The sequence below is a fragment of the Vigna umbellata genome, chromosome 2, assembly GCF_029865625.1.
Source record: "Vigna umbellata cultivar VRB3 chromosome 2, Vumbellata_1.0, whole genome shotgun sequence".
Lineage (NCBI taxonomy): Eukaryota > Viridiplantae > Streptophyta > Magnoliopsida > Fabales > Fabaceae > Vigna > Vigna umbellata.
This window is the reverse complement of record NC_142166.1, coordinates 3,943,060-3,956,687: the sequence shown is the minus strand read 5'-3', so window position 1 is coordinate 3,956,687 and position 13,628 is coordinate 3,943,060. Positions and strand designations below refer to the sequence as shown.

Here is a 13,628-nt window from a genome sequence, read left to right as displayed (position 1 = left end):
TTATGCATATATTTTTACAATAAAAGTTACATGTTTAGAATAAAAACTACATTTTTAGAATAAAAACTACATTTTTAGAATAAAAATTACATTTTTATCATACATCACTAATTCACATTTGTAAAAGTGTAAAGAAATAGTTTAAGTTATCATTAAATATTGTGATTAAAAGTTTATATTAAAATATATTGGAAGTTTTTGAGGAAATTATAATATGGTAATTGGTTGAAGTAAATACGAGTGAATAGAGATGAAAGGAGTTACGTAAAGGATTACTGCATCTGCAACACATGGAAATGCAAAAGCAATACTGACACTTGCACTTACAGAGAGAGGAGCGAGAGAGGAGAGAGAAGAGAGGGGTCCCACCACAATGGACATCGCTCGTGCATGTCACGGGCTCGTTGGTGAGCCTTTGAGCCGCCAACACTTCCACCACAAATTCATATTATTCCCTGTGCTTCACTCGGTCCTTGAGATTGGGAAGCATTGGTACCTAGCTAAGCTAAAGCTAAACCCTTCAGTTTTAGCTTAGCTTCTTGTGCTTTTGCTTTCTCCATCCATAAACAACCACCACCACCACCCACCACCATGTTTTCCACCACCACCACCACCACCACAACTTTTCTTCACTCTTGCTTCCTTCTCTCCTGCCTCCTGTCAGCTCTTTCCTGTGTTTCCATGTTCTCTGGTAATTATTTTCTTCTCTTTTCAGTTGGCTAAGAAAATAAAAAACAAAGCTTGTTGTTTTTGTTATTGTTCTTGTGATATAGTTTGCATGAGGTGCAAAGACATGAGTCACCCTTTTAAGGATTCAGATTCCGTTTCCATGATGTTAGCACAAGATCTCTTTTTTTCTTTCTTTCTCTCAGATTTCGATGCAACAGAGCCCAGAAAAGGCACACTCAGCGTGGTGACGGTTGAGATTCTCCCGTTTCTGGCGTCACCTTGAATCTCTCTCAACCAGCTTACGCAAAAAGGGATCTTTTTTTTTGATAAAATATTCATGTGGGTCCTTGTATTGTGATTCTCCCTTTGACCATCTCTCTGGGTGTGCCTTTCTGGGCTTGTGTTGAGCCTGTGGATTAGTTGACACCTGATTCACATGGAGATGGCGTTTGTGTGAGGACCGAGTTGAGATAGATCAGAAAATTTGTGTTTTGTTTGGTTGTTCTAGTTGCGTGGTGCTAATGGGTCAATTCACGACTCTTGTTAGTTCACTGGAGATGCTTGTGTTGACGAGATGATTTATAGTAACTTATTATTCTGATTGGGACATCTGAGTTGAAGTTGTGTCTGGAATGGGTAGGGTGTTGGTAGGAGGGGTATGCTACTCTTTTACGGGTCAGATTTTGAAATTAAAAATTAGTCTGTGTAAAAGAGAAAGAGGGTGATGCAAGTATCTTGTTTTTTTTTGGTGCCAATTGGGATTTTTTTTTTCTTCTTCTTCACAATTTGTAGTGAGAAATTCTGTGTAACTGGCGCAATTTAATTTACAAAAATGAGTAAAGAAAACGGGAAGCACAAGGTAGCTTTGTTTGTTCTTGTTGGTGGATGTGATTGATTGCGTGAATGTTCTAAGTACCTATTTGAAATGATTAGGTATTGAGACAGGAGATTTAGAAAAAAGAGATGATTTGTTTCCACAGATTCTAAGAGACGAGGCAGTGGCGAGGCTTTATGAGCTTGGGAAGGTAACATATCTGAACTCAGCATTTGATACTTTTTTCATTTATATTTCTACTCATACATGTATGAGTTTCTTTATTGACCCCAATGATCCAGATCCATACAGGAAAATGCAGATAACTTCAATGTGTGTCAGCTTTAAAGTATAGCATTGAAAGAAATGAGCAACATTGTGTTACCTAAATTGCTTATTGCATTACGTACACTTCACTGCAAATTATTTATTCTTTGAATTTAATGTTGTTGTTGGATTACAGGTGAGTGATGGTAAAAATTATTTGGAGAGGACATTCTTGAGTCCTGCATCCATGAGGGCAATTAGTCTTATTCGTAGATGGATGGAGGATGCTGGTTTGAGAACGTTAGCCTTCTAACTTCTTCAACCCTGAATAGTCTTTCTGAAGACATGACTGATGCTTTTATTCTTTGCAGTTGGGTGGACCAAATGGGAAATGTACACGGTCGAGTCGAAGGTGCAAATGCAAATGCTGAAGCTTTATTGATTGGTTCTCACATGGTGAGTCATTTGTTCCCTCAATTTGTTTAAATAAAATTGAACCTTTCCTTGACAATAGTGACGATCCATTTGAATGATGGATATTAGGACACTGTTGTTGATGCTGGGATGTTTGATGGATCCCTAGGAATAGTCTCTGCAATATCTGCCTTGAAGGCCATGCATGTCAATGGAAAGCTGGAAAAGCTAAAGCGCCCCGTTGAGGTTAGTCAACTGATATTAGTTTTCAGTAAAAGAGTACTGGTTTGTGCTCACTGCTCATTAATTTATTGTATCCTTTGGTAATAATGATGTGCATCGAGAAAAAGATAGTCAGAAAATGTACATGGAAATGTTGGAACTATGCTACTGTTTTATTGATGTCATTTTATCTTTCTAATGATTCAGGTGATTGCATTTAGTGATGAAGAGGGTGTCAGATTTCAAACTACTTTCTTGGGCAGTGGTGCTATAGCTGGTATCTTGCCTGCTACAACATTAGAGATATCTGATAAGAGGTTTTACCTTGCAACTTCCTAGTTACATTTATAATAAATTTTTCATCATCAGTATATTTATTCATATACCTCTTTCAGGGATGTAATGATAAAAGATTTTCTTAAGGAGAACTCAATAGACATTACAGAGGAAAGTCTTTTGAAGCTCAAGTATGACCCAAAATCTGTTTGGGGTTATGTTGAGGTGTGACAAACATTTTCATTGTTCATCTATTGAGCTATTTTTCTCAATAATTTCACCAATAAGCTCATAAGAATTTGCTCGGTTGTTGTTTATTACATGTTGCAGGTTCACATTGAGCAGGGTCCTGTGCTAGAACAAGTTGGTTTCCCACTTGGTGTGGTTAAAGGCATAGCTGGGCAGACACGATTGAAGGTATGTTACAACTAAGATTTTCTGTCATGTGTTGTAATGCTCATAGTTACTTGGATCAGTTGTGGTTGTTACTTCTATGTGAACCCAACAAGATATAACTGATTATCTAAGTTGTCTTTCAAACAAAGAAAACTTCAATCTTTTAATGCGTGTGAAAAATATGAGGTAAACTTGTCAATGAAGAATTTGGCTCATCTACAGTAACTCAGGATAAAGTAAGCAGTCTTGGTTGCTGATAAAAAAACCAATGGTTGTTATGCATGATATGCACAAGCATAACAAATTCTGAATGTGTTGGAATATTAACTATTGATATTCTTATCAGCAACTAAGATTGTGCACTTTCAATATTGTAAGTTGGTGTATCTAAATAAACTTTCAATATCAATGCTTATGAAAGACATTTTTAAAAGCAGATCTATCTGCACATTGATACTGTTAGTTTACTTGTAGTTATTGCTATACTTATACGCCCACGCCTATGTATATGTGGTTTATAATTACATAAACAACGATGCAGGTTACAGTTAGAGGATCACAAGGTCATGCTGGAACAGTCCCTATGTCCATGCGCCAGGATCCTATGGCAGCTGCTGCGGAACAAATTGTGGTCTTGGAAAGCCTCTGTAAACATCCTGAAGAATACCTTTCTTATGATGCTCATTGCAGTGATTCAACAGTGAAATCACTGTCAAGCTCACTTGTCTGTACTGTTGGAGAGATATCAACATGGCCAAGTGCCAGTAATGTCATTCCAGGCCAGGCAAGCCATGAATTTCTAAAATGCGCTGACCCTGGAATGTCAAAGTGGGCGTGCGTCATCATTTCATATTTTTGTGGTTGAGGAGGCCCTTGATGACAGTGAATTTTTTGGATTGTTGTAGGTTACATATACGGTTGACATACGAGCAATTGATGACCTTGGACGTGAGGCTGTTATCTATGATTTGTCAAAACAAATTTACCAAATATGTGACAAGCGTTCAGTTTCCTGCATTATTGAACACAAGGTTTGGATTGGTTTGGTTGGCCTTCTTTTGTTTTTCTCAGTTGTTTTCTGAATTGTACTAACAACAATCAATGACTTTGTTCTGTTCACTTCAGCATGATGCAGGTGCTGTGATTTGTGATTCTGATCTGAGTTCTCAGCTCAAGTCTGCAACTTATTCTGCACTAAAGAAGATGGAGGGTGACATTCAGGACGAAGTGCCAACATTAATGAGTGGAGCAGGCCATGATGCAATGGCAATATCTCACTTAACAAAGGTGACACATTTTTGTTCCCTATCTGTGTGTTTTGACATGCAATTTACTCTACAGAATCTGACAACGAATGAGGATTTGAACAGGTTGGAATGCTGTTTGTGCGATGTCGTGGAGGCATCAGTCACTCTCCACAAGAACATGTGCTAGATAACGATGTCTGGGCAGCTGGTTTAGCAACCTTGTCATTTCTGGAAAATCTATCATAAGTGATATGATAACTGTGTAAAGCAATAAATAGATATTATAGATTGTAATTATAGGTTAATTTATTGAGTTAATTCATGAGTTAACTCTTTTTTCTTTAGTTGTTTGTGTCTTCTTATAGTTGTGTAATTGAATTTTTGGTTTTATTAGTTATCCTGTTATCAGGAAACGGCTCAAGTTGTTCTGCATGTTCTTTGCCACTGTCGGATAAAGCTTATGACTGATTTTACTTTTTACTTTAATAGGTATATATAATGTTAGTGTAAATGTTTATGTATGGCTTGGGAAGTAGTTATCATGAAAGTGTAAACCAAAGTTATCATACTCATACACAAGGAGTTGATGAAAGATGATAATATCAAATATTGGTGAATGCACGGATTATTTGTTCCCACACAAATGCTTGGCTCTAAATCCATGCTTTATGGAATCAAATTTCTGGCAAATGTATTTTGTTGTCTTCTGAGTTAAAAGAAAATTGACAAATACTTTTTGATTCATTTTATTGAGTGGTTCTTGAATTGGAAGAGATTGAAAGAGACAAGGTAAACCATGTTTGATTCCATACTTAGAAAAAAAAACAGTATTGGGAAGTAGAGTTTATCTGCAAGTGCAATTCTTGGCCATTAATTCTCTTGGTACAAAATAATTTCTGCGAATGAATTATGATATTGTCGTGAGTGTGGATGATTGAACATAAAGGAATATGAATGAACATCTGTGGTCAAAGTTCAAATGTGACTGTCACAATAAATAGAGGAACACGAATGTAATCATATTCGGATTCGCATTAAGTAGTTCGTATAAACTTTGGATATCCTCTCACGTTGTTTAATGTTTAAGTACAAAACAACAATATCCAATACACACTTCATACCATAGTCTTCTGTTTAACTTCCGTATTTTAATGTCTTTATTATGATTATGAGGGTGTTGCTCTCTCCACCACCACCATCCTATACTTCCTCCACCTTCCTACATTATTTTAAATACAATTATATCTTTAAGTTAAAAAGATTTTTACTTTTATCCTATTTTAAATAATTTGAAACTCTAATTTTACTTTCCCAGCACTCACCCACGGAACTCTCTTCCCCTTTCTCCATTTTCGTTTCACCTCCCCACCTTCCGCACTTTCATTCCTTTTTCTTTCCATTTTTTTTTGGTTTGAAAGCTTCCATTGTCGCCGTGGTGTGAAGGAGCATCGCCGCCGTGGTCTGGAGGAATATCGAGGAACGTCCAAAGCATCAACCAGCGTGAGGAAGTATACATCAACGGAGGTGACATCCTTCAACGGATGTCCCCTAATAAAACAAACTCTAAAATAAAAAACGTAACCTTTAAAAGAAGGTGTCATCTTTAACGGATGTCAACATCCGTTTAAGGAAAAACGGATTAAACGGATGTTGACATCCGTTGAACAATGTCACCTCCATTTAAAGGCTACGTTTTTTTTTATTTTAGGGTTTTATTTCAAGGTTTATTCGAATACGAGGAAGCACGACACACACTGCACCACTCCACGCACTGCACCACGAGAGCGACACTGCACCACGAGAGGGAAACTGCTTGATAATTCTTTCCATCATCACCAACTTTGCAACTTGTAGTATCTCACAACGACGAAAGGAAGAGAGGAAGAAATATAATGTTAAAATGAAAGAAAAATATTTTACTCATGTACAGGACTAAAATAGGTTATTAGTGAAATAGGTTGTGAATGGGTAAAATTAAAAAATAATAACCCTAAAAATAAAATTTTACTGAGGGACAAAATAGTAAAGGGGAGGTGGAGGGAGCAACACCCTTATTATGAGGGACTGGTTGATGCTTTGGACGCTCCTCGATGTTCCTTCACACCACGGCGGCGACGCTCCTTCACACCACGACGACAATGAAAGCTTTCAAACAAAAAAAAACCGGGAAGAAAAAGGAATGGAAGTGCGGGAGGCGGGGAGGCGAAACGAAAATGGGGAAAGAGGAAGAGAGTTCCGTGGGTGGGTGTTGGAAAAGTAAAATTAGGGTTTCAAATTATTTAAAATAGGGTAAAAGTAAAAATCTTTATAACTTAAAGATATAATTGTATTTAAAATAATGTGGAGAGGTGGAGGAAGTATAGGGTGGTGGTGGAGGGTGCAACACCCATATAGTGATACATGATTAAAGTAAAATTGGGCCAACGAGACAACCCTTAACTTGGGCTGTTACTAATCTTGTAGGGATGTTTCTTTTTGCACCCTCACAATTACTAACTGTACATCGTCAACAATGTATGTTTCGAGAACTGTTTTTAATAGAAAACTGATTGTTTGATTTGATCAATTATTGTTTATTTTATATTTGTAAAAGAGTTATGGAAATGTATTTTATCAATTATTAGAAGTACACTAATTAAGTTAAACGTATTATACTATAATTAATTAGTACGATAAATAATCAATTAAAACATGACATCATATTTTTTAATTTCATCGTTAATTATATCTTAATTTTCTTACTTGTATCATGCCACTATAGAATATTGAATTTTGATAAAATGTTATTAGGGTAAGATAAATTGGTTTGAGTTATTAAATATGAAAAATCAATAAGATTTGTAAAACATTATATATCTAGAGAAAAAGTGAAAATTGAAATATATAAATTGAAAGTCTATTTCGAAAAGTTGTGCTTAAAATAAGTTTAAATAATGTTAAGAAGAAATAATTTTGACGAAGATTTGAATGAAAAGAAAGACTAAATAGTTATGAGAGAAAACGAGTCTATAAATAAGATATTGTCATCTTTTAGAGAAAAATTGTGACACACAAGAACTATGATTGGAAGTGAGAGTTATTAAAAGTTCATTACAAAGTAAACATTATAAATAAGAGGGTGTTACTCCCTCCACCACTACGTAATGCTCCCTCCACCTCTCCATATCTTTTTTACCTTTTTTTTTAATATTTAAACGGATGTGAATATACGTTGAATTCTTAAACGGATGTCAACATCCGTTTAAGAACAAACGGATAAGAACAAACGGATGTTGACATCCGTTCATGGCAAGTGTTGTCTCCGTAGGTTCTATGCTTGATACTGGCAACTTTGTTCTAATGACTGGCAACTTTGAAAAGGTGTGGCAAAGTTTTGAGCACCCCACCGACACGTTGTTGCCTACCCAATCCCTCCAACCTAAAGGCATGCTAACATCTCGATTAACTGACACTAATTACACGACTGGAAGGTTCCAACTTTATTTTAAGGAGGGTAATGTCTTACTGAGTCCTGTTGCATGGCCTTCTCCACTGCTTTACGACTCTTACTATGTGTTGGATGCCTCTGGTGCTGCTTCAACGTTACTGTTCAATGAGTCGGGGAATATCTATGTAAACACCACAAATGGGACTATAATCCAATCTCAAGGTTCCCAATGGAATATCTTGGATCTTGATCCTGAGGTGAATTACTACATAGCAATGCTGGACTTCATTGGAGTTTTGTATTTCTTATTGTATCCAAGAAAATAAGAATAGTCTATGTTTTTAAAATTGATAAAAAATTAATGAGTGTGAGACAATTATTTGAGAAAGGTTAAAAAAGTGAGAGTTGGAGGATGGGAAAAAAGGGATCTGGAAAAGTGAGGGTTGGGGGTGGAAAGAAACGGATATGGAAAAGTGAGAGTTGGGAGAGAGGGGTGGGGGCAGTGTGAGAGAGTGAAAATGATGTATAAATAAATAAATATAATTAAAGTAAAAAAGGATACTTTTGTAATTAAAATTTTTTAGAGAGGTATAAGGAGGTACAGGAAACATTTGGTGGTGGTGGAGGGAGCAACACCCTAAATAAGATATATCTTGAAATCTAAGAATGTTGTTGGTTGGGCTTAATTTTGCCAATTTTTTTTGTTTGATGTTTATGTAAAAATCTTCCCAGCTAACACTAAAAAAAACTTAGTTAAAATTGGTCAAAAGTTGTCTAGGTCAACACTAAATAAAATTATAACAAACTATTTACAAAGAGATAAAAATATATAATTGGTGTCACTGTAAAAAGAGTAATCCTCGCAAAAATAAGAAAACAAATAACCACGATAAACATCAAAAAGGAAAATATGAATCATAATGTAAAAAAATAATTTCTCTAATCTTGTTCCAGAAAACTCAAACAATATTTATATTGTATGACCGTATATTGTATTATATGATTGTACACTCATATTCATATAATGAACTGTTTGGTTACTATATGACTAGCCAGTCAAGTTATTACAGAATTAACACAAATATTAATTAGTTTAATGCAAAGCATGATTACTAATAATTGGGTCGTGATTAGATCGTTGTTTTGAGGTAAAGATGTAAGTGATTATATTTATTACCCATTAACTGTTCTAACTTCAGAAGGAACACAAAGTTTAGAATACTTTCTGGAAATAACCCCTAATTTAATTGAATGGAGATTAAAGACGAACAACAACTGAGATCATAACTTAAAAATGAAAAGAAAACATACGTAATAAAATAGATAATTTTGATTTTATAATCAAAATAATATTAATAATGTAAATAAAAAATAACTTTTATATTCACCCATCAAAGAATTCTACTTGACATAACTCTTACAATGTTGATTGGAGAAATTTTAACAAATATTGGTTGAGAAAATGATTCTGACTTACACTAACCAGAAGATAATTCCAATTCATATTGAATGAAAAAAAAATTGTTGACGTCAACTTTGAAGAAAAGTATGAAGAGAATTAAATAAAATTTAAAAACATAAAGGATTTCAAATTTTTATTTTTTTATAAAATCTTGAAATTTTCAATTTTAAATAATCTAACTGTTATTATAAAATTATATTTTTTTAAATTTTTAATACTTAAAAAATATATTTGATTATGGAACTATTTTATAAATTTTGTATTCAAAATTAGAGATAAAAAAAACCCATTTGTCAACTTAAAACCAATAGTACTAAACTAAATTTGTTTTGGAACAAAATTGATAACATAATGTTTTCAATTGAAAAAAAGAAAGTTTTGACCTCGGATTTCCAATAAATATATATATATATATATATATATATATATATATATATAAAGACCTCTTATAATGATAGGTTGCTTAAAGATTTAGGAAATATATAGACATATGAATGTATAGTAGAGGAAAGGTTAAATCTCTTCCTATGTTTCAATCATTAAATAAATAGTTTAATGATCCATTTATGCAAAGACTTCATTAATCATTTGAATATAAAAGTAAATAAGAAACTGATATAAGAATAATAATTTTTTATATGTATATAAAAAATTATTAAAAGTTTCACGTTGACTAAAAAAGAGAAGTTTATAATATATAAAATTAGAAATCTCATTTTATTAATTTTATATGATTAAATTAGACTTAAAATATTTTTTTTAAATAAATGAAATAGGAATATTGAAGAAATATAATAATAGAATATAAGTATGCACCACTTGAATCTTATGGTTTGATACCTTATGTGTTGATCAAATTCTTAATAAAAAAAATAAGAGGAAATTTCGAGTTTTAAAAATACAAATTCCTTAATTTTAGGGTTTGAATAAATCCTTTCTTCTTTGACAAAATTTTTTACATACATTTAGACATCAGGCCTAATCATGGACTTTACTTGTACCTAAAAGTTTAAAGAGAATAACTTATAATTTTTGAGTTCAAGAAATTCACAACAAAGAAATTGAAGAATTATTTTGATGAGGAAGAACATATGGTCTTGTCATGTTTATAATCACTCTAAGGAAGAGTCGTTCATAGTAACTAGACTTCTTGCTCAAGCAATAGTCCATTGTTTGAATTAGAAAATGTTGTATCAATTATATTGAACAATGTTGTTCAAATACAATGTCTCACTCAAATGATATCCTCTGTAACCTAACTTTTATTTTGTTTATCTAATTTGTATTTACATGACATACATATAATTTGTGTATGAAAATGGTTTAAACATAACATATCATTTCATTGTGATTAAATAACAAAGAGCAATTAATTGTAATTAGTTGATTATGGTATGATTTGAAAACTATTAGTTATCATTTGTGAAATATAATATGAATATTAAGTAGGTTTTGTTCAAATAATATAAATAAGGGATTGGATAGTGAGAACTTGTGAAAGTCTCATTTTTGTCATATATTAATGATGAAATAAAGGAAATCATTAGAATTATTATCACATAAAATTAACATACAATACAATTATTATATAGGCTATACAAATATATTTACAACATCCCATTTAATGTAATATATTATTCAGAAAACATCACAAGTTTAATAAATTAGAACAGTTAACATGCAAGAACTATAAAATATCATTACAATTATCTAAATATAACTATAAGTCAAGTTGTATATACACATTTTCAATCCAAAACTATTCACAAATTTGGGTCTTTAAAGCTACTAAAAGAAAGCATATAAACTAAAGCATCTATACATTCACACCATCTCCGCCTAGTGTCTGCTCCACAAAAACATTATATACCTCTATTTTTTACTATTCAGGTGACCGACCATCCAAACATACAACAAACACAACAAACCACAAAACAAGGGTAAGCTAATTGTAAAAAAATCAATCATAACATTCACTAGAAGCATATAACCTTTCTTTTCAAACAAATATATACCACATCTAAACTTATTACACATCTATACTCGACATCTGAATACATTGTCGAACTATGATGAGTTCTACACTTGTGTGGTGGAATAACTTACCCACTCAAAATTACCATACAAGGTTAGCCATTAAAGCGCCTTTTGCCAAATGGTAAGACCCCTAGACTAGAACCTGCTATTACTCCTTATGCCATAACTCATCACCAGACGCTTACTACCATACACTAACTACTAGACACTTATCACCAAACGCTTACTACCAGACATTTACTACTTGATGCTTACTACCATACGCTTATAACCAGACACTTACTACCAGATGCTCAGATGCTTACTAGCAAACGTTTATCACCATAGTTTATCACTATATGCTTACTGCTAGATGATTATACCATACACTTACTAGACGATTATCACCACACATTTACTACCAGACGATTATCACCAAAAACTTATCAACAAATTTTAGTAAAATAAAATTCTAAATGACCTAAAGACAATTCTCGAAATTGTAAAAATTTCCCAAAATCATGATTTTAGAACTTGACTTGTCAAAACTCCCATTTTATGCCAAAAACTCAGCATTATTCTAATTTACTTCAAATCAAAGTTCTGTAATCAATTCACCAACTCATATTTACTGAATCTACATTCTCAAATTTATCAATAAATAATTTTTCATATTTACTGAATCTACATTCCCAAATTTATCAATAAATAATTTTTCACATCAGCAAACCAACTATACTCCAACATTCATAAGTTTCAATTTAACACACCACTTTTTTTCAAGCAACTAAACATACAAAATTATACCATCAATTAAATTTCACACAATCATATAAACATCAAATATAATATGTTTACCAAATCCAAATCAAATAAATTAGCTTCATACAACTTATATTTTTAATATTAAAAAAATCTCTCTATTTAAATATATTACTGACTTTTTAAACTTTATTCTCTAAGTTCTTATAATATTAATATAAAATATATTAATTGAAATCTTATTAAGTGAAACATAATTTACAATTAAATATTAATTTAATATAATTATTATGAAATATTTTAATTATTACTTTTCTTTGTTTATACTTGTTTACACTAGAATGATGATATGTTCACATATGAATAAGTATATATGTATATATTTACATATATAAAATGTTTTAAGACATTAGTTCTCTAGAAGTTCTTTAGATATTTTTATAAATATATAATCTTTCAAAAGTCCCTATTATATATTTATATTTAACATCTTTTATTTGTATTAGTAATAAATAATAGTATATTATACATTCAACCAATGTTTTTTCATATTATCTTAAGGAAAAGCTTTTTAGGTAATTATAGCCTTTTAAGTTCACGGAATAATTTCTTCAAAAACAATGATGGAATCCAATGAGAACCAATTTGGTTAAACATTTGAAAATTGGGAAAGAAATGACACTTTAAGAATTGAATAAAGTAGAATCTGAAGTGATGAAAATGTCAGAGATTTTCAAAACAATCACAAGGAAACATAAGAAAAAGTGATTTCTATTTTCAAGCATTGCATAGGGTTTGTCTCCCTCAAGCACGTGTGATCACACGTGTGACGGCAGTTACAGCCATGGTTTTCTTCTTAGCAAACGGTATTCTTCTTTTCACTGCACCAAAACCGCAACCACCATCCATGGTTTTCTTCTTTGCATAGCTTCTTTTATTATTTAGTCCTTCATCTTTTACTTATTTACACATTCTTTAATACTTTTTTTTCCTGTCTAACCATTTCATTTTGAATGATATTCCTTATATAGTTTAAGAATTAATAAGACTCAATTTAATGGTATATCACAATTAATTTACTGTACACAAATAATTTTAAATGATTCAATACTTTAATGATACAAATTTTAGAAAAAAAATGAAATGATATATTTTTTTTTGTCCATAGTTTTGGTACCATGTGTACCAATTAGTACAAAATGAAAATAATATAAGAATAAAAATAAATAAATGGTGACTTTTTACATCCAGTAACATTTTATAACCGTGTAGGAAAGTCTTTTTATAATAATAAAAATAAAAAAACTAAATAACACAAACTAAGAATAGATAATTAAATATATATATATATATATAAATTTATTTTATCGCTTAATTCTTAAGGATGATTTTATCCTTCATACATAAAAAGGTATTTCTTGATGAATTGAATAATCTTTATAAAAATTAAATTATAATGTCTTTTATATAATTTTGGTTTTAGTTTTTTTTTAATTTTTAATTTTGTAATAATTAATTATTAGATCTTATATTCAGTTGTATTTATTTTTTATGAACTCAATTATACCAAATTAAAATATATCTGAATTTGATAATTTAATTGAAATTGCAGATTAAGACTAAAATGAGATAAATGGAAGTGAACATTATGGAAAA

General features: G+C 31.6%; 1 protein-coding gene across 3 annotated transcripts; it reads left to right on the top strand.

Moving 5' to 3' along the window:
• The first annotated feature begins 458 nt into the window (after positions 1-458).
• On the top strand, positions 459-4,737 carry AAH (allantoate amidohydrolase). Of its 3 annotated transcripts, none has more exons than XM_047314622.2 (12): positions 459-691; positions 1,603-1,694; positions 1,947-2,050; positions 2,122-2,206; positions 2,294-2,410; positions 2,594-2,703; positions 2,782-2,887; positions 2,993-3,079; positions 3,600-3,842; positions 3,964-4,089; positions 4,184-4,345; positions 4,429-4,737. In XM_047314622.2, exons 1-12 carry the CDS (start codon positions 592-594, stop codon positions 4,549-4,551), a joined length of 1,455 nt encoding a protein of 484 aa, XP_047170578.1. In that variant the 5' UTR covers positions 459-591; the 3' UTR covers positions 4,552-4,737. The 3 variants fall into 3 exon arrangements, with proteins under 3 accessions (XP_047170578.1, XP_047170579.1, XP_087961911.1); XM_047314623.2 differs by having other exon boundaries at positions 609-691; positions 1,650-1,694; XM_088105785.1 differs by lacking the exons at positions 459-691; positions 1,603-1,694; positions 1,947-2,050 and having other exon boundaries at positions 2,116-2,206; positions 2,334-2,410.
• Positions 4,738-13,628: the final 8,891 nt, after the last annotated feature.

Bases quoted from the DNA above. Each gene is read 5' to 3' on its own strand.
- AAH (XM_047314622.2), top strand. From the start codon at position 592: ATGTTTTCCACCACCACCACCACCACCACAACTTTTCTTCACTCTTGC. The intron at 2,704-2,781 runs GTTTTACCTTGC...TACCTCTTTCAG, and splicing joins TTAGAGATATCTGATAAGAG to GGATGTAATGATAAAAGATT. The intron at 4,090-4,183 runs GTTTGGATTGGT...TGTTCACTTCAG, and splicing joins CCTGCATTATTGAACACAAG to CATGATGCAGGTGCTGTGAT.